Here is a 23,706-nt window from a genome sequence, read left to right as displayed (position 1 = left end):
TTTTCCACTGTTCTGGCTAATTAGATCACATGTATGTATACAGGTGTGTTTAATAAAGTGGATAGTGAGTATACGGAATTATTGCTGAAGCTAGAGCTTAAGTAATTAAGTATTAAATGTGTTTATGCTGAACCTTTATTCAGAAGACGGGGGTAGATTTGGTGGTGGTGGCATCCCTGTTTAAACTTAGTTATTTTTTTAAATTAGGTTTGTGACGACGACTCAGATTGGGAGTTCTGGATGTACACGTTTTTCATGACCCTCACAATGGATCATTATATACAGATACTCACAATTCTTACACACACTGATCTTGAATTTTTCACATACTTGAGGAGTAAAGATTTGATGTGACCTGTTTATTGTTAATCACAAGGCTGTAGGTTTTAAAGCTCGCTCGGTTACTCGATGACGACGTTACGGACTTCCACTGAATCGCTTCAGACAGTTTGCACATCTGGAGTAAATCTATTACAAATGTCTAATATTTCTATTTAACATTTTAAAAGACGACGTTACAGATTGATTATCTCTGTTGGTTGAGTGTTGCTTCTGTACTGTTCTCCGTTAGCTGCTGAAGCTTTCGGATGATGCTCTTCTGGCCGAGCCGGACGTGCAGCGCTCTCCTCTCTCTGTGACTGAGTTTCGCCAGAGCTTTTGGTTCCTCCATCACCCTGAGATCTGACTCCAAGTCCTCGGCGTACAGGTTCAGCGTGAAGCCTGCGGCCGTGTGCAGCAGTCGCTTCCAGTGTGAAATCAAAGCCGAAATTCCCTCAAAACTCAGAGCCTGGGCCGCTCTGGAATCCTCCTCCTCGCCCTCGTCTTCCTCCCAGCCTTCGTTCTCCTGGAAGTCTTGGAACTCCTCTTTGCTCATGCCGATCACCTGAAGACAGATGTGTACAATGTCTGAGTGCAGATTTGTTCTATTCTGCCTGTTCACTCTAAAAATAATCTGCATTCCTTGTGTGTTCTCAATAATACCTCCTTCGGGCACCCTTGGTAAAGGGGGGGGGCGGGGGCATTTGTTGGACATTATTAAGCCTGCCTTTGTACCCTTGTAGCTTAAAGTAAGCTAGAAACTCTTTGTGGCACCTCAGTAACTTATGAAGTAGTTTTTAAGCAGAAAAACTTTTCAAGTTACTAACGTGTTCCGTGAGATCTGATCGCAGCCAGTCGGTGTGACGCAGCTGATAAATCGGACCGATACGTTTCCTATTACGCAGCACATGTGTGACGATCAGACTCGTCTCGTTACCTTCAGGGTCGTGTACAGCTCCGTGTCCGTCAGCGAACCGTTCTTCCCAAAAACAAACACGCCCTTCTCCTCCACTACGTCCATTTCACGCAGTAATTTCCATTTGTCCACCAGGAGGCGCTGCTCGGCTTCGTTTTGTGTTGCTGTGAAAAACAAAGAGAAAAAAAAAGTGAATCGGTCGATGTCTAATCTAACAACTGTGTGACGTTCTGCTCTGTGAAAATAATCCGTTATGGGGTTGTGTGATGAAAGATGTTAGCGTTTAAGCTGATGAATTTCCTATAACGTGACCCAAAGATTTTTACTTCTCTTAAACAATTTGACAATTAACCACCAACACTCACTCTCTCTCGTTCTCTACCGCTTATCCGAACTACATCGGGTCACGGGGAGCTTGTGCCTATGTCAGGTGTCATCGGGCATCAAGGCAGGATACACCCTGGACGGAGTGCCAACCCATCGCAGGGCACACACACACGCAATCACACACTATGGACAATTTTCCAGAGATGCCAATCAACCTACCATGCATGTCTTTGGACCGGGGGAGGAAACCGGAGTACCCGGAGGAAACCCCCGAGGCACGGGGAGAACATGCAAACTCCACACACACAAGGCGGAGGCGGGAATCGAACCCCCAACCCTGGAGGTATGAGGCGAACATGCTAACCACCACCACACAATTTCTGATTATTTTTCCCCTTTGTTTTTTGGAATTATTCAGACTAACAGCTTGTAGCCTGTGATTTCAGGGTCCGATACAGGTTTAGAAACTCAACCATTTTTGTTTGACTGGTTTAACGGATTTGATTAGTATCCATCAATCCGGTGTCTATTAGAGTGAGCGTTGGGGTGAACGGGCACCTTGTTGAGCCGCTTTATACACGGCGGTCACGTGGACGTCGGCCGTGTCGTTGGCGTTGGTGGGAAAAGGCTCTGTGAAGCCGTACATGTGCAGCAGCTGCCAGTTGGCCATCTGACCGTACGTGTTGAAGATCTCCTCACCCTTCCTGATTGGCCGCACTGCCACCATCTTCAAACGCTCCTGTAGGAGAGAAGACAGAGAGAACGTACGATCTTAAGCCTATTTCAATATCTTGACTAATGTTTCTTTGTGACGTTCACAGCTGGAAAAAATGTCGCAAAGGTTACAGTTAATAATTAAAGGAGCATTAAGTAAGATCATAAGTTCCTCAAACCAAACACTAACTGCTCAAACGCTTGTCAAAGGAGTAAAGGGGTGTTAGGGAACGTCTAGAAAGTGTACATCAGGCTTACTGGTGTATACTCTAAATTAGCGTTGTGATTGGATACGTGGTTGAGCATGTCTGCCATTGGCACCATCATCGGGGGGTTGGGATCTTTATCTTCATCCTCGTCATCCTCCTCAACCGGCTCCTGGAAGCTGGAATAAAATCAGAAGGTTTTTTAACATGGGCCTGAATTCAGCTGGTTATCGATCCAACGTCGTATACGCCGTCTGATCTCCGGCTCACCTGTAGGCCATGACGAAAGCTACGAGACTCCGATAGAGCTCCAGAGTGTGCTGCTCAGGGTCCCACAGCTCCGGGTGAGAGCGCATGAACGGCAAAACCGTGTCGTTGTACTCCTTCTGGATGTTGGTCAGGTCCGTGTCCACTGCCTCAGGAATACCCGTTCCCTTCAACAGCTTCTCCCGTTCCTCCTTGGACCTTAGACATTCCAAATGGGAGATGTTTTTTCATTCGTTGCTTTAACACCACCAGTAGAAGAAAACGGATTTCTCAGATTGTCACGTTTGTCTAAAGTTCTGTTTTCCTTTATAGATTTATGTATATTTATAGATTCATTTCAAAGATTTACCTCAGATTTTACCTCAGAAAACATTTTAGGATTATCTCTGATTTATCCTGGATTAAGACAGCCATAAATTTGTAATTTTTTTTTTTAACACTTTCTCTGATTCTTCAGTGTTTTAACTAGTTTTTTTCCTCACAGATTTACCTCAGATATCATTTTAGGATTATCTCTGATTTATCCTGGATTAAGACAGCCATAAATTTGTCACTTTCTTAGATTCTTCAGTGTTTTAACTAGTTTTTTTTTCCTCACAGATTTTACCTCAGATATCATTTTAGGATTATCTCTGATTTATCCTGGATTAAGACAGCCATAAATTTGTCACTTTCTTAGATTCTTCAGTGTTTTAACTAGTTTTTTTTTCCCTCACAGATTTTACCTCAGATAACATTTTAGGATTAAGACAGCCATAAATTTTAACACTCTCAGATTCTTCAAGTTTTTCCCCCTCACAGTTTTACCTCAGAATTATCTAAGGTTTCTTCACACGTGTTTCTCGGATGTACCGTAGATTTGTTACAGACGTTTCTATCTGCAATTTAGAGTTTTCCAGATATCTTCACAGGTTTTTCCTCATAATTTACATACATTTCTCTTCAATATATTCCTTCCTCCACATCCCCAAAGCTCACTGATGCCTCCAACTCACGAGCGTCGCTGGTTTGCACAGATTTTACCTCAGACATGTGACTCGACAAATAAAATCATGCTATCGGTGACGATAGATCTGATTTAAAAAAGAGGTTTTAGTAGAATTCTCGTTTAAGACATGTAAACGGTTAAATACATAAATATTGGCACCCTCTGAAAGAAAACAATTGCTCCGTTATCACACACTGTGTGATACGACATTGAGATAATTTGCTTAATAATAATTCAAAGCTCTTTACCAGAACATGGGGTGATCCAGCTTTCTGAAATCGGGCCAGAGGCTCAGATAGGGCTTCCAGTGCGACTCGGCTAAGGTGTACTCGTACATCAGCGAAAGGAGGAGTGGAACCCAGCCGGACGGGCTCTCCAAACAGCTCTGTCCTGAAAATGAAGCCAGTTAAAAAGTAGAACGTGACTATTACAATGAACCTGAGAAGAGTCAATCCAGTGCTCTACCTTCTTCAAGAACCTTCTTGAGTTTGGAAGTGCCAGGATGTAAAAGAGCACATCTGGGGATGGAGAAGAGGACGTGGCCTTCCTCTATGTCTTCTTTAGCAAGCATGCCATAGTCTGCTACTGTGCCTTCTTTACTGAGGTACACCTACAGCAACATAACAGCGTTAGTTAGTATCAGCGTCAGTTCACAGCACGTGTGTGTTATATTACAAGCGTCCTTGTTTTTGTTATCGTGTTGTGATGACTTTAAGGACAATAAGAGCTCAAAAGTCCTACTCCACTTTGTCAATACATCACAATTCAGATATAAATTTACTCTAATCATTTCTGCATCCTTTAACATTTAATCTGAACAGTTTTTGGGTCCTTGAGAGTCATTTACTATACTATACATGATGTACATCTTTATTTACAATTAAACACTCTTCTATTATACATCCATCAAACTGTTTACATGCTGTTTTACACACTGTTTTTGCTCTTTGCACTTGCTGTCTCATTTCAGTTGATTGCTGTTTTGCACAATACTTTACCTCATGCAACTGCTGCTATAATACTAATGTGTTCATTCCAGTATTTCTGCACACGCAATCTATTATGAACATACAGTATTTACACTGGTTGGTGCTGCTTTTGTTTATTGTCTTTTGTCCTGCACTGTCTCGCATTGTCTCTTGTCCTGCACTGTCTTTTTGTCTTGTCCTGCACTGTCTTTCTGTCCTGTATTGCACCGTCTTGTCTTCCTTGTCTTGTCCTGCACCGTCTTTTTTGTCTTGTCCTGCACTATCTTGTCTTTCTGTCCTGTCCTGCACTATCTTGTCTTTCTGTCCTGTCCTGCACTATCTTGTCTTTCTGTCCTGTCCTGCACTATCTTGTCTTTCTGTCCTGTCCTGCACTATCTTGTCTTTCTGTCCTGTCCTGCACTATCTTGTCTTTCTGTCCTGTCCTGCACTATCTTGTCTTTCTGTCCTGTCCTGCACTATCTTGTCTTTCTGTCCTGTCCTGCACTATCTTGTCTTTCTGTCCTGTCCTGCACTATCTTGTCTTTCTGTCCTGTCCTGCACTATCTTGTCTTTCTGTCCTGTCCTGCACTATCTTGTCTTTCTGTCCTGTCCTGCACTATCTTGTCTTTCTGTCCTGTCCTGCACTATCTTGTCTTTCTGTCCTGTCCTGCACTATCTTGTCTTTCTGTCCTGTCCTGCACTATCTTGTCTTTCTGTCCTGTCCTGCACTATCTTGTCTTTCTGTCCTGTCCTGCACTATCTTGTCTTTCTGTCCTGTCCTGCACTATCTTGTCTTTCTGTCCTGTCCTGCACTGTCTTGTCTTTCTGTCCTGTCCTGCACTATCTTGTCTTTCTGTCCTGTCCTGCACTGTCTTGTCTTCTTTGTCTTGTCCTGTCTTTCTGTCCTGCACTGTCTTTCTGTCTTGTCCTGCACAGTTTACACCAGGTTGCACAGACACACTTTATGTATCTAGGACTAACTTACTAAGTCCTTATAGCTCTATCTTTGTGTTATGTAGCACCCTGATCCTGGAGAAACGTTGTCTCATTTCACTGTGTACTGTAACAGCTATATATGGTTGAAACTTGACATGACTTGACAGTTATAATCTTATATTACACACACACACACACACACACACACACACACACACACACACACGGATCACTCATGAGAGCATAAACATGTCCAACTCGCCTTGTTGCTGAGGTTCAGCTTCACTTCATCACACCACAGTAAGAAGTTGTTCAGAGACTCATCCAGGTCTGAGGTTCCATCCTCCTGCTAAACATCACACACACCGTTACACTTACTGTCATAACACGTACAAATAAGTGTAAACATTAATGCACTTTGACCTCATGTGTGTTTATACCTTTGGTCTTTTCGCGTCTGTCGCCATGTCGTTCGAACAAAAATAAAGTAATTAAACGTAAATAAATCTAACGCACTGATATAAACTGATTTATCTTACTGGGAGACTCAACAACGCACTTTCTCTTCTCCATGTGAGTTTAATGTGTCGCGTGTTGTTGACGTCACGCCGCATTCTTTTTTTCTGACGACACGTGTTTGTTTTTCTTTAGCGCCATCTTCAGGGCAGTTCCAGGCTGATGCTAACTGGTGACCTGCCTTAGAGATCAGATCATGTTCTTCAGGCTGATTAAACAGTGCTCCTGTGTCCTAGACTTGACAATCTGTTCTTTATATAAACAGTGTAAACATGGACAGGGATGTTGTAATGATCGGAAGGTCGTGGGTTCGAATCCCATATCCACCAAGCTGCCACTGCTGGGCCCCTGAGAAAGGCCCTTAAGCCTCAGTTGTACACAGCTGTATAAAAATGACATAAATTGTAAATCACTCTGGATAAAGGTGTCTGATAAATGACAGAAATGGACAAAGTGCTTTTGAGGACAACAATCTCCTCATCAATACAACATTTATTTACATCTACCAGACACTTTTTTATTTCAGTTTATACACCTGAGCAATTGAGGGTTAAGGGCCTTGCTCAGGGGCCAAGTAGTGGCAACTTGGTGGACATGGGATTCGAACCAATGAGCTTCCAATCAGTAGTCGCACACCTTAAGCACTGAGCTACCACATCCCAGTTATCAGATTGTATATTTATAATCACACCCTCCGGTGTCACCCATATGAGGATGAGGTTCCCCTTTGAGTCTGGTTCCTCTCAAGGTTCCTTCCTTTACCATCTAATGGAGTTTTTCCTCCCCACAGTCACCTGAGTCACCTCAGACTTGCTCATTGGGGATAAATACATTCATTCATTCATTCACTCATTTTCTACTGCTTATCCGAACTACCTCGGGTCACAGGGAGCCTGTGCCTATCTCAGGCGTCATCGGGCATCAAGGCAGGATACACCCTGGATGGAATGCCAATCAACCTACCATGCATGTCTTTGGACCGGGGGAGGAAACCGGAGTACCCGGAGGAAACGCACGGGGAGAACATGCAAACTCCACACACACAAGGAGGAGGCGGGAATCGAACCCCCAAACCTGGACGTGCCCCCCGGGGGATAAACATACACGTTTAAATATATCTCATATTAATATTCAATTTTGTATTATATGATTCTTTATAATAACCTTTTGTTTTATGTTTATGTTCTGTAAAGCTGCTTTGAGACAATGTCCATTGTTAAAAGTGCTATACAAATATATTTGAATTGAATTGAATTGAAAGTGTCCAGATCCAGATGTGTCCGAGGTCTCCAGTAAACGATGCCCATGTCCCTGAGGAAAACAAACCATTGGCAGCAACTTTCTGAGGTGTCTAGAAACAACTCAAGATCATGAAAATGTCTCCAAACTCAATGGACTCAAAGGAATGTTCAAGGCTAAAAACCTGGAACTTATAAAGTTAAAGTTAGTCTCTTGATCTGCTGAATAAAATGTTGGCGATTAAAACCACTGAAACATGATTACCATTGTACAAGACTGACAGGGCATCACATGAGAAGATACCTAACACCTAGTGATGTCTATTAATCACTGCAAAGGATAGGCAACAAAATACTAAATATCTAAGTCTCTAGTCTTCTAGTCTCTAGGAAATAGCAACTGAGACTCAAAACGATGTGCTAAAAGCCTGTTGTGAGTGTCTGTCCCTTTAAAACACATTGTAATGTACTTAAATCTGCTGTAATCTAATCTTGCGATAAAGCAGTGAGGAATCTGATAATGTGCCTTGCTGAAATTCCAGCAAGACTAATATTAAATATTATAATGGACATTGTCTAAAAGCAGCTTTCCAGAACATAAGAAACATAATACAAAAAGTTAATTATACAAAGATTAATATAATGCAAAAAATTCCAGATTAATTTTACACTGACTGAGGTGACTGTAAGGTTATGCTGAGGTTGTATTTGCCTGTCTGGATTGGGTCCAGGAACGCCTTGCATGTAGGTTATCAGTGGTGTCAAAGACCTTCAGCGATGTTTTAAAAAAATGTTCCAATTCTTGCACTCAACAGAGTGTCCATTGTTTTTGAGCTACATGTAGATCTACTTATTTACCAGTGAGATCTCAGGATGGTGGCTCGTACTAAAATAATCCAAATGCTTTCAACATCTTCTTCACAGAACACTGTCATGAACGTGGAAGTGAAAGTGACGTGACATATGGCTAAGTATGGTGACCTGTACACACACACCCGGAGCAGTGGGCAGCCACTTGGGGAGCAGTTGCTCAAGGGCACCTCAGTCGTGGCTGGCCCGAGACTCGAACCCACAACCTTATGGTTAGGAGACTCTCTAACCATTAGGCCACGACTTTCCAAGTTTTCTCATATCCCAGGTTATGGTGTCAGAGCGCAGGGTCAAAGCCATAGTATGGCGCCCCTGGAGCAGGTGAGGTCAAGGAGCTTGCTCAAGGACCCAATGTTGATGTTTCACAAGCAGCTTGTGGGGTCTAACCCCGATCTTCTGATCAGGAATCCAGCGCCTTAACCGCTGGACCATCCTGCCCTCATCATGTAGTGATAAGCTACTATGTGTATGTTTAGATGTGCCTTGTATGTGACTGGGTGAATATCTGGCTCGCATGGAGCTCTTCCTCATCATGGTCACCTTGCTGCGTTGCCTTCAGTTCGTTTGGCCTGAAGATGCAGGAGAACCAGATTTTACCCCGTATATGGAACACTGAATAATGAATAATGTGTATATGACCAAAATAAAGGCTTTTATGTATATACAGTTATACCTACATGTATAACTTCATCAACACTTTACTAAACTTGACTATATGGTTTTATAATTACAAGACTGTCTTCATTACAGTATTAAATGTGTACTTAAGACCAACGATCCAGACTGATGCCCGGAGACTGTCATGTCTTCTTTTGAACCAGTGTTGTGTCAGACAGCTGTCTGGTCATAGTCTGGTCTTTATCAGCTATCAGGTCTGTGCTGAACTCAGAACCATTAGTTCCTCAGGAGCTCTCGGTTGCACTATTATAAACTGTTGTAGAAAGGACATTATTTACATTTACACTATTTACTGTAGAGTGCCACCCAAATGAGGATGAGGTTCCCTTCTGAGTCTGGTTCCTCTCAAGGTTTCTTCCTCATGTCATCTCAAGAAGTTTTTCCGCATCACCATTACCTCAGACTTGCTCATTAGGCATAGGGATATATATATATATAGTATCATAAATTCTATTACTCGATAAACAGTAGTTTAATGTTAAACTTTAAGCTTACATTTTTTTAAAATTCTGTTTCTATATTTATGTAAAGCTTCTTTGAGACAATGTGAATTGTTATAAAAAAAGTGCTATACAAATAAATTGAACTGAATTTTATTGAATGCAATATATGTTAAAATTTAACAGATAAATGAAAATAAATACAGATGCAAACATCAGTGGAATATATATTACTCTAATGTCAAACCATAGGACAGCTGGGGGAAGATTTCCAGTACGTTTGCCAGGTTTCAATAAAATTCCCACCCCAACTTTTGTTTAGTCTTTTGTGGGGAACATATAATATATATTAATATATTTCTGTAAAGGGGTCACGGTGGCTTAGTGGTTAACACATTTGCCTCACACCTCCAGGGTTGGGGGTTCGATTCCCGCCTCCACCTTGTGTGTGTGGAGTTTGCATGTTCTCCCCGTGCCTCGGGGGTTTCCTCCGGGTACTCCGGTTTCCTCCCCTGGTCCAAAGACATGCATGGTAGGTTGATTGGCATCTCTGGAAAATTGTCCGTAGTGTGTGATTGCGTGAGTGAATGAGAGAGTGTGTGTGTGTGTGTGCCCTGCGATGGGTTGGCACTCCGTCCAGGGTGTATCCTGCCTTGATGCCCGATGACACCTGAGATAGGCACAGGCTCCCCGTGACCCGAGGTAGTTCGGGTAGGCGGTAGAAAATCAGTGAGTGAGAGTGAGAGAGATATTGCTGTAAAAAAAAAAAAAGCTTTCAAAGATTGAGCCGTTGCTTTATGTAGCTCATGTAGACATTGCACATTGACCCAGCATATTTCTGCTGGGTCACTAGAGAAGTGTCATGTTTCATCATTGCCTGTTTTTAATGTGTAAAGACGGTTGGAGATTTTTGAGTTGAGGCAAGAAGGGTGAGAGATGTTCAGAGTGGAGCAAGGAGGGTTAAAGGTGTTTTAGGTGGGGCAAGGAGGGTTGCAAATGTCCAAAGTGGGGCAAGTAAGTCAGGAGACTCCTTCCCCATCAACAAAAAAAAAAATCCTGAGAAGGCGCATGGCATCAAGACGTCTCTTAGTTAAGCTTTCTGTCAGTAGTGTTAATTTCGTCAGACGAGACGAGACGAAATATGTTCGTCAACAACCTTTTTTTTTCATGACTAAGACGAGACGATGACAAGACTGCACCACTGTCCAAAAACGCTGACTAAGACTAAATTAACACGCATTATTGTTGACGAAAAAAGACGAGACGAAAATGTTTTGTATAAAATAAAAACTAAGATAAAATCTCTCTTCATTTTCGTCTACAATTGTCTCTGCTTTTTCATCAGCTGTTACGCCTTTAAAATATTCACAACGAGTTCGTGGCTTCGTGCTGTTTAGTGTGTGCGTAGAACCAAATCGTCCACACGCCGCTCAAAGAAAACTCCTGAACACAAGTCCACCCCTGGTCTAGTCAGGCTTTTTGTGTTAAATTATATTTCCTGTCCCTGCGCAGGCTCTTTTATTGTACATGACAGCTTATGTCCCGATGACCGGTCTTTACATTATGATTAAAAGCAGTATCAATAAAGTAAAAAGTGTGACATGCGGTCAAGTTCGAGTGTATGCACTGTTTAAACGAGTGTTCTCAACATCTCACTGATACTTTTGTGATTCGCGGACTGTAAATAGGTTGTATTTTAGGCCCACAGTAAAGTTGGCCTGTTCTTTTCAGTTTTTCTGAGTATATTTATTTTAATTTTCTGATTTGAACAGAAACATGAGACACAAGGCGACCAAAACAGTTTTAAAAACCTTTGTAACTTAAGTTGTCAGTCGGAGTCTGTCGGGCTCCAGCTTTTGAATTGTGTTGGTTAAAATAAAATACTCTTCAGAACAGGTTCATCATTTGTGAATGTGTCTCCTAAATCAGAAAGTGAAAACCAGACACGTTTAACATTTGCATTCAACAAAAATCATTCAACAAGTGTATTTTGTCAGGTAATTATGACATTTAACCAATGTTTGAGATGTGAAACACTTTTTTTTACTGAAATGTTTATCAGTAATAATCTCAGTAATAATGTGTTATTTTAAAAAAAGACTACAATTTTTTGACTAAAACTAGACTAAAATTAAAAGACTTTTAGTCGACTAAAACTTGACTAAGATACCTTGAGTTTTCTTTTGACTAAAACTAGACTAAAATGACGAGACTTTTAGTCGACTAAAACCTGACTAACAAAAAAAGATATGTGAATGACTAAATATGACTAAAACTAACAAGGACATTTGGCACAAGACTAAGACTAAGACTAAATTAAAAATAGGTGACAAAATTAACACTATCTGTCAGGAATATCTTAAGCCATCAAATCAGTAATTTGGACTCTAGTTATTATTATTTCTGCATCCTAAACATATTATTCTTTTTCACTTCTTCTTGTATTAGTATTTAATTATGTTTACACGAGTCAAACTGGGTAAAAGGTAATAAGGTTGAAAATTGACTTGCTTAACCATTATTGGCCCTGGTTTCTGTTCACTGTTTTATATAATCACGAAAAAACATATAATATTTTACATCTACGCCCATGAGAAAGTAAATAATTAACACTGAAACAGCCAACAACCACTTTCACTCTAACAAATCATTAATACTAGAAAAACTTTCACCTGTCAACAAGTTAAAACACACTCATTTCTTCCTGAGTCATAAAGAAATGTTTAATATTTTCACATTTAACGGTTCTACATTTCTCCAGCTTGCTTTCTAAGCCTGACTTCCATCCTGTATGGTTTGGGTGTAATTGTTAATCCAAACACAGGAGAGAAATCTGGTTCTCCTGCATCTTCAGGCCAAAGGAACTCATAACGGCGCAGGAGAGTCACCAAGAAAAGGAAGAGCTCCATGCGAGCCAGACCTTCTCCGAGACACACACGAGGCCCTGCACACATCGATTTCAAATAAATGAACCTTTGGTTTTGGATAAATGAAGTGTGAACAAAATATGCAGTGTCTTTTCTCTCACCTGCAGAAAACGGTATGAAGGCTTCAGACTTCTCGAACTGTCCTTGCTCATTGAGGAAGTTTGATGGGTTGAACTCTTGAGGAAATTTCCACTGGCCTTCCTCACTCAGCACTGAGGACAAGTTGGGGATGATCATAGTTCCCTGGAACACAGAGAAATAAATAAATGAATAAACGAAGAGAGATTAACGTGTGTTACAGAACAGTGAAACCATTAAAGTCGTCACTTTTGGGATGCTGTAGCCCATAAGATCAGTATCTCTTGTGGTACAGTGGAAGACACTCAGAGGGACGGTATTGGCGATGCGCTGACTCTCGTGAATCGTAGCCTGTGTGTACGGCATGTTGTGTCTGTCCTCGAAAGAGGGCTGTGGTTTATTCCCCAGAACTTCATCGATCTCCTGCTGGCATCTCTCTAGAAACAAAGCATGCAACACTTTTGTTTGAATTTTGGGCAATAATATAAACATTTCCACATTGATTTAATAACCAGACTTAAAGGATCAATTTAAGGTTCAGACTCTGGATGTCCGGATGGACCATGAGGTAAAGAATCGTCGTAAGGAGCGTGTTGGATGTGGTGTCAGTTCCAGCTATATGCAGATTCATAATATACACCACAAGTTGGTCTTCACTGAATGTCGATTTGCTGTCTTTCTAATAAAAACAAAAGATAAAATAAAACAGTTCAGCACGATTTCTCATCAAGGATCAACAACAGATGAGACTTCATCACGCAAATACGAACCTTATCAAGCTCATCCAGATAGCAGTCCACAAAATCTCTCGGTTGTCCTGGGACTCTTGATGTCTTGTGCTTGTTGATCATATTCAAAGTCAAGGTTTTAAGCGTTTTGTAATTGTCAAAGGCTTTTTTGAAGGGAAGGGGCAAGGACCTGACCATAGGAAGTGCATCATAGATCTACAAGAACACAAGAGATTTGGTTGTTGTAGTAAAAGTTTTCTTCCCTTCTTATTTTAAAGCAACAAGAACAAAAAAGATGCTTTTCTTAGGAAAAACTGAGAAGAAGTCTTTATTATTACCACATACACATTACAGCACAGAGGAAATCTTTTCTTCAGAGGCTGGGGTCAGAACACAGGGGCAGTCATGATACAGCAACCCTGGTGTAGGGGTGGTTAAGGGCTTTGCTCAATTGCCCAACAAAGGCAGTTTGTGCTGGGGCTTGAACGCTGACCTTCCACTCAACAACCCACTGCCTTACCCACTTGAGCCACCACTGCCCCTACTTACACCAAGGCTTCAAGGCAGGATACCCCCTGGACTGAGTGCCAACCCATCGCAGGGCACACACACTCTCCTTCACTCACAGGAGACAATTTTCCAGAGATGCCAATCAACCTACCATGCATGTCTTTATGTCTTTGGACCGGGGAGGAAACCCCCGAGGCACTGGGAGAACATGCAAACTCCACACACGCAAGGCGGAGGCGGGAATCGAACCCCCAACCCTGGAGGTGTGAGGCGAACGTGCTAACCACTAAGCCACTGTTCCAGCAAAACATTTATTCAAAGTTGCTTATTGCTATTTGTTGCTAAGCAATAAATATAGTCATTTGATGGGTTGTGGTATGATGGGTTGTGATCTCTACCACTTTACTGACGATCTTCTGTCTGTGGGCTCCTTTTTGAGTCTGGTTCCTCTCAAGGTTTCTTCCTCATGTTGTCTCAGGGGTATTTTTTTTTCTCTGGGTTTTTCATGCGAGATCTATAAATCTACCTGATTTCTGTCAGGCTGCTACGTAACAGCATCTCTAATTAAAAGGAAATGAAAGAGAATTGACTCGAACTTACCATCGCCCAAGTTCCATTCGCAAGCTTTGCGTTTTCGGTATACAGCCGAACGTACACTTTAAGTATTTCGTCACCGTAGTCATAGCGAGTGCCAAACAAAACCAGGTAGATTATATTTGATGCCGCATCATGGAACAAGGTCTGAGGATACAAGGAACTTCCTACGAATAGAAAAGTTTTGTTGATGTTTTGTTGTTTTTCTTTTTACTTTGCAGAAGATTTTTATTGGGCAACTAGAAGAATATATCAAGAAACATGTTTATACCAGCATATCTCTCCAATTTTGCAACAAGATGTTCAATTTCTCCCTGAATCCTGTTCTCCATAGACTGCTTTCCCAAGCCAAAGTTCCTTAAGGTCATGAGAGCAAAGCGCCGATGCTCCTTCCACTGAGGACCGTAATCAGCTATTATGATTCCTGTTTCATTAAGAAGATGAAGCCTTTTATTTGTCACATATACAGTACGTTACACAGCGTGAAATTCTTTTCTTCACATATCGTTAAGAAGTTAGGGTCAGAGCACGGTGTCAGTTATTTTATGTTCCAGAGAGAGGGTTAAGAGCCAGCAGTAGCAGCTAGGACTTGAACCCTCAACCTTCTGCTCTAGTAACCTAGAGCTCATTTTATTCATCTCACTAACACACTTTAGAGTTTCTCTAACGTTGCTTGTGTAATAGAAACATGATACGGTCATGACAGTCTGGTGGGACGTGCACTTGTTAGTCACAGATCTCACCTTTTCCTTCAGTTACATCCTTAACCATGTTGTGTGGACGTCCTGAAAAATCTGCAGCCTTGTTCACCAGAGCTTCTCTTATGGCTTTTAAACCGGTTAGAACGACGGCCGGTTTCGTCCCAATATACAGGCTGTAAATGTTTCCATATTGCTCAGCAAACTAAACATAAGATATACGGCATGCGTTATTCAGACCAAAAATATATACAGTACACATACAGTATATACGCATTGAAAAGTGTTGCTTGTTTTTTTTGCTTGGTTAAAGAATTTCAACTCCAATTTGCTGTCACAGAAAACTCTGTACTGAAATACACCGGCAGGACGACAGAATCAGGTCAACCTTGGTTGAAAAAACACAACAAATGTCCCCTCATTACAGCACAGTGTAATTCTTTGCATAGCATATGCCAACTGAGGAGGTTGGCGTCAGAGCACAAGGGAAGCCATGATATAGCGCCCCTGGGATGTGGTAGCTCAGTGGTTAAGGTGGGGCTACTGATCGGAAGGTCATGGGTTCGAACCCCAGGTCCACCAAGCTGCCACTGCTGGGCCCCTGAGCAAGGCCCTTAACCCTCAGTTGCTCAGTTGTAAGTCACTCTGGATAAGGGTGTCTGCTAAATGCCTTAAATGTAAATGTAAATGTAGCAGGGAGGGTTAATGACCTTGTTCAGTTACCCAACAGTGGCAGCTTGGCAGTGCTAGGGCTTGAACCCTGACCTTCTGTTCAACAACTCAGACCCTTAAACACTTCAGCCTCCACTGCAGTACACAAAATGTGATAACGTGCCATCAAAGGTGCCATACGATGTAGAAATATGCCGCAGTTCCCTAATGGCTGGCCTTCAAGTAGACAAACAGGATGAAATGCTCTCTAAAGTGCTGCTATGAATGTGAAAACAGTATGAAATGCTCTCTAGGGTATAGAAAATGAGATAGATGGCCCTGTAAGCCACTTCTACAGTGTAAAAGTATAGCTTAGTGCCCTACAGCCTGAGTCCACCGAGGAAAGAAACAGGATAGCCTGAAAGTCATTGGCCAACTACAATAATTTAGTGTCAATGGTGAAGAGACAAAAGGATCAAACTCAACACCATGGTTTTCTTTAAGTGTGGATCTATTGATACCGTCACCTCAGGCTTGCTCATTAGGGACAAATTTTAGACTAAATAGAAACTTCATTTGAATTTTTTTTATTTTATTTGTATACTTCATCTCTTTGTAAGCTCACCGTTGTTAAGAGCGCTATCCAAATAAACTGAACGTAAATGAATATTTAACTCAAATCTTCACAAATATCATTACGGTTAAAGGTAAGGTACCGTTAGCTATGTTAGAAAGTTATTTAAAGGCATAAAAATATAAATCAATAAATCAATAAATCAATAAATAAACAAAAAAACAAATAAATAAACAATAAACACATATCTTATTTGTAATTTATACCTGAAAGCTATCTGAATTATTTGAAAAGCATCCATTAACTGCTTACACAAATAATCCCATTTATAAACCATAATATGATACTTTACCTTCTCGAAGTCTTTCAGAGGATTTTTGATGTTAAACTGAAACAAGTTCCCGAATATAGGGATGGGTTGTGGTCCAGGAGGGAAATCTTTGGGCCTCTTGATACTGATGAAGAGGTAGAGGAGGCAGACACACAACACAAGTAGGATCCAGGAGCCCAGCATGATGACTTCTGCTCTACTGTTCTATACACGGCAAACCTTTGGAATATAAACGCATACAGTAAACAGAGCTTGTTAATCATTGACGTGGGAAATTTACAGAACAAATGATTTTTCACTCTATTCTGTACTTTGATGTGTTTGGTGGATAGATCCTTATTACACTCATTCGTGATTAAAGAACAAGTTTTTTTGATTGTTGCAATAAAAAATGCTTGATTTTGATAAAGCTTTTATAAAAAAATTTTGATGCAACTTGTTTTCGTGATTTTTTTTTTTTTGGGGGAAAAATAGATAGCAAAATTGGAAACGATTGCATGGAAGACAGGGTTCTTTTTTTTAAACTCCAACCAGTTTATAAAAATATATGGCTTTCTGCTCAAAGAGGGATTTATGTTGAAAAAAAGCGGTGTCTCAGACCAGTCTCATCAGAATATAACAAAGTTGGCTTGATTTTGTGGGGATTTCTGCTAACAGAAAAAATGAGAAAATCCTGGTAGGACTAGGGTATGTTCCAGGTATACAGGGGTTAGTGCCTACCAATGTCATGGGCTCAAAAGGTCCTTTGATGCATGTGAATAAGATAATACTGGGTCTAAAAAAAGGTGTCAGAAAAAACAGCAGGATCAGAGCACCCACGATGCCGCCGTAGACCCCTGAAATCACCTACAATGGACAAGTGAGCATCATAAATGCACCATGGAGCAATGGAAGAAGGTGTAACTGATGAATCATGTTTTATTTTAAATCATGTGTGTCGTGTGTGTGCTGCTTACTTGGGGAAGAGAATTCACCAGGATGCACTATGGGAAGAAGTTAAGCTGGCGGAGGAGGTGTGATGATCTGGGGAATGTTCTTCTGGGGTCCTGGTTTTCACATTCTCCAGTATTTAGAATCATTTATAATCATCACTTTCTGGTGTCATCCAAATTTGGATGGGTTCCCTTTAGAGTCTGGTTCCTCTCAAGGTTTCTTCCTCATACCATCTAAGGGAGTTTTTCCTTGCCACATTCACCTCTGGCTTGTTCATTAGGGATGCAAATAAATCTATTTAAAAATGAAATGTTCTGTAAAACTGCTTTGAGACAATGTCCATTGTTAAAAGAACGATACAAATACACCTTTATCCAGAGTGACTTACATTTTTTTTTTGCTCATTTTATACAACTGGAGCAGTTGGACCTGGGATTGGAGCTCGCAACTTTCTAATCAGTAGAACAATGCCTCTACCATTAGGCTACCACATGCTCCTTGCCACACTGTGAAAATTGTTGGTTTGGTTTGAGGAACATGATAAAGAGTTCAAGGTGTTGTCAGAACCCAATCTGATCATCTGTGGGGTAGCCTGAACAAACATGGAAACCCCACCTCATAACTGCTGCTATCTGATGTCTTGGTGCCAGATACCAGGCGTCCATGGCTTGATGGTTCAGAGCTGTTTTAGCGTCAAAAGGAGACCTGCACGGATTAAGCAGGTGGTAATTTATGGCTTTTATGGCTTTCGAGAAGCTTTTATTGACATTTCAACCATATGAGCATCAACCACAGTGATGCCGGCGTTCCTCCAGGACCATGGAGCTACATAGAACAACACAGGGCTAAGGACATAAAGTAAGTTAGTCCTAGATACATAAAGTGCATCTAGTGCAAACAGTACGAGACAAAAGACAATAAACAATACAATAAACAATACAAAACAATACACAAAAGCAGCACCGACCAGTGTACATACTGTATATTCTACAGAAGATGTGCAAGAATACAGGAACGAACACTTCATATAAAAGCAGCAGTTATATGAGGGATTGTAATGAATTGTGCAACAAAGTGTGTGCAAAGAGCAAAAACAGTGTGTAGAACATCATGTAAACTGTTTGATATTGTGGTGCTGTAGTCATGGATATACAGTATTTTAGTTGAGTGTGTATTTGATTTAGTGCAGATCAGTGTAGTACACACAGTTGAGTGTGTGTGTGTGTGTGTGTGTGTGGTACAGTTCACAGTTCAGTTGTTCATTCATTTATTCATCTTCTACCGCTTATCCAAACTACCTCGGGTCACAGGGAGCCTGTGCCTATCTCAGGCGTCATCGGGCATCAAGGCAGGATACACCCTGGACGGAGTGCCAACCCATCGCAGGGCACACACACACACACTCTCATTCACTCACGCACTAGGGACAATTTTCCAGAGATGCCAATCAACCTACCAATCAACCAGTCTTTTGGTTCTATTCTATGATCTCCTGTGGCGACCCTAAACACGAAGCAGCTGAAAAACAACAACTTTAAAAGACTCAAATATACTTAATGATTTTTTTTTTATCCTAAAAAACCCGTCTAATAAAATGTAAATAATGTCCTTTCTACAACAGTTTATAATAGTGCAACCGAGAGCTCCTGAGGAACTAATACAGTGTTACTCATTGCGCGGCTCGCGAGCCTCCTGCGGCTCGCCAAGCTTTAACATGCGGCTCACGTGGCAGTAAATAATACGATGATATGATCATGTGGTTAAACTTTATTTTTTTAAATAACATTAAAAACAATCAGGGAAGCATAGAAAAACGAATGTGCTCTATTACAAATAATAATATATATTTATATATATTATTTGACTCGTCACTGACTCACTGCGTTCTACGCAATAGCCCGTTTTTGGCGGCCTGTCAGAAGCTAGTTTGTGTTTCATGCTAGTTAACAACTTGTGTTTACTGTACACACGGACTAAAAATAGATCGATTTCTTATCAAACAATCCCGCGCACAAAATAAACAGCAACAAAGCAATGTGACCGTGACAAAAGAGGAAACTGATGGGGAGCATGCATCATCCGCAACTCGAGTAATTATTGTATTGCAATATTGTACATTGTATTTAAGCAGATAAGATATTTAAGACTAAATAACTTGGCATACTTTGCGGTGAAAGTGGCTCTTCTATTGACTTTGTCCTATCAGTGTGTCTCACATGAAAAAAATAGTGAAGACCACTCAACTAATGGGTCATTGTAAACTCTGAGTTCAGAGCAGACCTGATTGCTGATAAAGACCAGACTATGACCAGAGAGCTGACTGGCACAACATTGGTTCAAAGAAGACATGACAGTCTCCGGGCGGCTTCATACACAACAATCCCATGAGACACTGGCTGACCATGTAGATCAATCCCTGGCAAGGTGACCACCGGGCGACGAGACTCCAACCAGGGGTAGAACATCAGGATTGACGAAATAGCTCCGTAAGAGACGATCAGTCTAGGAACTCAAAACACTGGGAGCTCGGGAGTGACATATATAGATCGACAGAGATAGAGAAAAGATTTTACCATATTGCATTAACATGGAATAGAATAACTTTCCCTGTTGTGAGAGAAACGAACAAATCCAGTTTAGAGGCTTAGTGGTTAGCACGTTCGCCTCACACCTCCAGGGTCGGGGTTCGATTCCCGCCTCCACCTTGTGTGTGTGTGGAGTTTGCAGGTTTCCTCCGGGTACTCCGGTTTCCTCCCCCGGTCCAAAGACATGCATGGTAGGTTGATTGGCATCTCTGGAAAATTGTCCCTAGTGTGTGATTGTGTGAGTGAATGAGAGTGTGTGTGTGCCCTGTGATGGGTTGGCACTCCGTCCAGGGTGTATCCTGCCTTGATGCCCGATGACGCCTGAGATAGGCACAGGCTCCCCGTGACCCGAGTTAGTTCGGATAAGTGGTAGAAGATGAATGAATGAATGAATGAACTTTACATTGCCCACAGTAGACGGGTGAGAAGTTTATAAATCCTCCAAGTCCCAAATTTTATACGGCAAGACTGTCAAGAAAATTATTGCTAAAACGATCTGGATCGGGTTGCTAACGAATCGTCGCGAATAATTCAGACGTATTTCTGGTGTAAATTTCTCTCGTCGACGACCTATCGTCGCTATCGCTTTCCTGTGACGTCATTTGATTACCTACTGATAGCGGTGCGGTGGGATCTATCCCTATGTTTTACGTCTAGCTATTATAGACGGTGATGCGGCGGCGCTTTAGTCCTTTAGTCCGTCCGGCTCTTTTGCTCCGGTAGTGGATCAGCATCTGCACCAAAGTGTGTGTGTGTGTGTGTGTGTGTGTGTGTGCTTCATAGGTTGTGGTAACAGTTTGGAGAAGGTCTGAGTGTGATGGTTAAGGGTACACGTGCTTTTGACTGTATACTGTAGGCATTTTGATAGTAAGCACAATGACTGTTGATGTAGTTAACGTCTAACTATGTCGCCCTCTAGAGGAATTCTCTTCCAATCGCAGCACAATTTTTTATTTTATTTCTTTTCTTTTTTTTTTTTTTTTAGAAATGTATCCCATGATGCATTGCTCATCCAACGGCTTCAGTCAATTCAAGTATCAGCGCACCGCCGGTGTGCGTGTGTGTTTCAGCGTGAACGTGTGTGTTCTCTGGTTGTTATTGAACCGCTTTTCAGGGACCTGTTGGTTGCGGAACGAACCGATTCCTGAACCGATCCATACCGGTGGGTTCAAGCGGTCGAAGACTCGAGTTTTGGCCTCATGCTTCGGAATGTTTTCCGGCCTGTAACGGGAAGCAGAAGGTTTAGGCGCCAGAATCGTAGCTTTACTGAGGCGGACAAGCAACAAACACAAACACGGCTGTTGAATGGATTTGGATTCTGGACGACACGAATCAGGAGCGATGGGAGAATCGATGCAGCCAACGACACCGAGTCGCCACGAGAAAAGCCTCGGATTATTAACCACCAAGTTTGTCACACTGCTGCAAGAAGCCAAGGATGGAGTGCTGGACCTTAAAGCTGTAAGCGTGACGTTAGCTAACTGGCTAACTAGCTAGCATGCTAACTCACTCACTCACTAGCTAGCATGCTAACTCACTACATCACTCTTATTTATTATTTATTTTTTAAATAGATTTATCTACTGTCTTTGTCGTTTTAATAACGTGTGGAAAATATCAGAAATATTATTTTACGACGTATTTGTTTTCAAACGTCACGGTAAAAAATAAAAAAAAATAGAAATTGGCCGCGCTCCAGACGGCAGCGTTTTCCCTCGATATGCGCCCTAGATCGCTTGTAAAAGAACGGCTGGTGCACCCTATCTAGTGCCCTAGATACGTAGTGTGAAGCGATTTGAGATACAGCCCGGAAAGTTGGTTGCTTGATTGTAGATGGATGCTTTGAGACAGAAAGTTAGTTTAAAAGTAAATATCAAAATTAGCCATAAATTATTAGTAAATCTAAAGTGCGAACATTGCATTAACATTAATTGTTAATGTCATCCGACGAAAGTATTTTTATTGTATTTAAAATACAGACGTTTTGTAAAATAGAAAAGTACAAAGTATTTATAAAAAAAAAAAAATTAATGGATAAAAAAAAAAAAACAACTTTCAGAATTCACATCTAAATATTATATGTAATATAAATCTGAAAGTTTTATGTTATAAAAATAACAAGTAGTTTTTGCCCCTTCGTGCGCATGCGCACTGCTTTATAATGCATTTGTACTTTGCAGTTTCCATACAAAATAAATAATAATAATAATTATTAAAATAATACTTCACAGGACACGAAGCTGCAAAGACTTGCTTTTAGATGAAACTTTATTGTTATTACATCATGAAAGAAGTGCAGACCCTCTGGTTTTACATCCACAACAACAACAACAACAAACAAACAAACATACACAAAAGATGCAAAAACACAATTGTCAGTTATTTATTTATTTCCCTTCATGTGCAGCGGAAATATCCAGAGTGTCAGCTTAAACTTATAGCTCATATAAATGCTGTAAATATCATCGTGGTTTGGTCTTCGGTTCAAACCTCCACAACGTGTCACATGTTTAGTGTTACAGCTCTGTCCTTTGGCCTGGTGAAGCGACCCGTGTCTACAGAAAGCTCTTTGGCTTTCTTTTTTAACAGCCGAGTCGATTCAGAATCGGATCGATTGCTTGGAAGAAGTTCTTGGTTGAAAACACACCTTGGTATTTGTTTGAACAGACTAAACACTACATACGAGAGCAGCGTTAAGGTGTAAAGCTAGTTAACGTAAAAATTAGTTTTAATAATACACGGCGTTAGCACGACAGACACAAACTACCGAACCACAACCGTCAAGAACGCTTCACAATTTCATGTGTATTTGCTGTAAAACATATAAAAGATAACTGAAATCAGTGAGATGGTAAATGAGTGATTGTGATTTTCCTGCCCAATCCACTTGTTTTAAAATTTCTGTCCTTTCTCTTAAAGTAGAAAGATCCCGTCGTCTTCTCGACTTACGAACACTGTTTCTGTGCCTTTTTTTACCAGGAAAATAAGAGAAATAATGGCTGGACAAATAACATACGAGATAATGATCGTTTCTAAATGTACGAGTGTTGTAGCATGTAGTGTCTCTCTCTCTCTCTTTCTCTCTCTCTCTCTCTCTTCTCTTCATGCCACGTTTTGCATTATTGTTCTCTCGCTCTTTTCCCTCAGGCTGCTGATACGCTGGCCGTACGGCAGAAGCGGCGGATTTACGACATCACCAACGTTCTTGAAGGCATCGGGCTGATCGAAAAGAAATCAAAGAACAGCATTCAGTGGAAGTGAGTGAAGAGTGTTGGAGCTCACCAGCAATCTAAAGCATTTGTCAGGAATAAAAAGCTGTGCCTCATCCTCATGAAACTAATCAACAGCAAGGAAGCACGTTAAGTACAAATACAGACTCGGACGTTGGTTATTTTCCAATAACGGCGTGCTCTGAAGCGTTTTATAGTGTCTTAAAGCACACTGATTGAAGCTGACACTGGAGACTCCTTCTATACGTTCTTAATAAATAACATCTCACAGAAAACGGCACACGTTTTAAAAATCTAGACACATGCAACGTTTGCTGCTGTTACAGAAAATTAATTAACAAACTCCTGACCGATCAGAAAGGAGAATTAAACCAGCGCAGTGTTTTTGAATTCTAGTAAATGCGGGACTCTAATTTGTGTTAAACCGTGTGTGTGTGTGTGTGTAGAGGCGTAGGTCCCGGCTGCAACACGAGAGAGATTGCCGA

General features: G+C 41.2%; 3 protein-coding genes across 4 annotated transcripts in view; 1 reads left to right on the top strand and 2 right to left on the bottom strand.

Annotated features, from left to right (window-relative positions):
* Positions 1–344: 344 nt before the first annotated feature.
* On the bottom strand, positions 345–6,240 carry setd6 (SET domain containing 6, protein lysine methyltransferase). Its single transcript, XM_060885492.1, has 9 exons — positions 6,081–6,240; positions 5,903–5,989; positions 4,202–4,346; positions 3,985–4,126; positions 2,752–2,946; positions 2,534–2,660; positions 2,120–2,300; positions 1,256–1,398; positions 345–883 (listed from the first exon to the last, which is right to left on the bottom strand). Exons 1-9 carry the CDS (start codon positions 6,105–6,107, stop codon positions 527–529), a joined length of 1,404 nt encoding a protein of 467 aa, XP_060741475.1. The 5' UTR covers positions 6,108–6,240; the 3' UTR covers positions 345–526.
* Positions 6,241–9,519: 3,279 nt separating this feature from the next.
* Positions 9,520–16,679, bottom strand: LOC132855742 (cytochrome P450 2F2-like). 2 transcript variants are annotated; one of them, XR_009649371.1, is made up of 10 exons: positions 16,495–16,679; positions 14,963–15,122; positions 14,491–14,643; positions 14,226–14,386; positions 13,158–13,331; positions 12,931–13,066; positions 12,637–12,824; positions 12,411–12,552; positions 11,194–12,326; positions 9,520–10,136 (listed from the first exon to the last, which is right to left on the bottom strand). XR_009649371.1 is itself a non-coding variant. In XM_060884928.1 (9 exons), exons 1-9 carry the CDS (start codon positions 16,654–16,656, stop codon positions 12,130–12,132), a joined length of 1,473 nt encoding a protein of 490 aa, XP_060740911.1. In that variant the 5' UTR covers positions 16,657–16,679; the 3' UTR covers positions 9,520–12,129. The 2 variants fall into 2 exon arrangements, 1 of the variants encoding a protein (XP_060740911.1); XM_060884928.1 differs by having other exon boundaries at positions 9,520–12,326.
* A 4,290-nt stretch (positions 16,680–20,969) lies between these two features.
* The window catches only part of e2f4 (E2F transcription factor 4), a 10,662-nt gene continuing 7,925 nt past the window's right edge, over positions 20,970–23,706 (top strand). The window contains exons 1-3 of the mRNA XM_060885561.1: positions 20,970–21,452; positions 23,139–23,248; positions 23,668–23,706. The exon at positions 23,668–23,706 is cut by the window's right edge and continues 123 nt beyond it. Of these exons, the coding sequence (XP_060741544.1) occupies positions 21,297–21,452; positions 23,139–23,248; positions 23,668–23,706 (305 nt within the window). The 5' untranslated portion in view covers positions 20,970–21,296. The remainder of the gene's footprint in view (positions 21,453–23,138; positions 23,249–23,667) is intronic.

Source organism: Tachysurus vachellii, chromosome 13 (genome assembly GCF_030014155.1).
Source record: "Tachysurus vachellii isolate PV-2020 chromosome 13, HZAU_Pvac_v1, whole genome shotgun sequence".
NCBI classification, from domain to species: domain Eukaryota; kingdom Metazoa; phylum Chordata; class Actinopteri; order Siluriformes; family Bagridae; genus Tachysurus; species Tachysurus vachellii.
Note: the sequence above shows the minus strand (reverse complement) of the source record. Positions and strands in the feature narration are given on the sequence as shown.

Coding starts and splice junctions, on each gene's coding strand:
- setd6 (XM_060885492.1), bottom strand. CDS start 6,107: ATGGCGACAGACGCGAAAAGACCAAAG. Junction 4,347..5,902: donor AGCTGAACCTCAGCAACAAG/GCGAGTTGGACA, acceptor ATGTTGCTGTAG/GTGTACCTCAGTAAAGAAGG. Junction 2,301..2,533: donor CTAATTTAGAGTATACACCA/GTAAGCCTGATG, acceptor TCTCTCCTACAG/GAGCGTTTGAAGATGGTGGC.
- LOC132855742 (XM_060884928.1), bottom strand. CDS start 16,656: ATGCTGGGCTCCTGGATCCTACTTGTGTTGTGTGTCTGCCTCCTCTAC. Junction 13,332..14,225: donor CGAATGGAACTTGGGCGATG/GTAAGTTCGAGT, acceptor GTGTTCTTGTAG/ATCTATGATGCACTTCCTAT. Junction 12,553..12,636: donor TGGGCTACAGCATCCCAAAA/GTGACGACTTTA, acceptor TCTGTGTTCCAG/GGAACTATGATCATCCCCAA.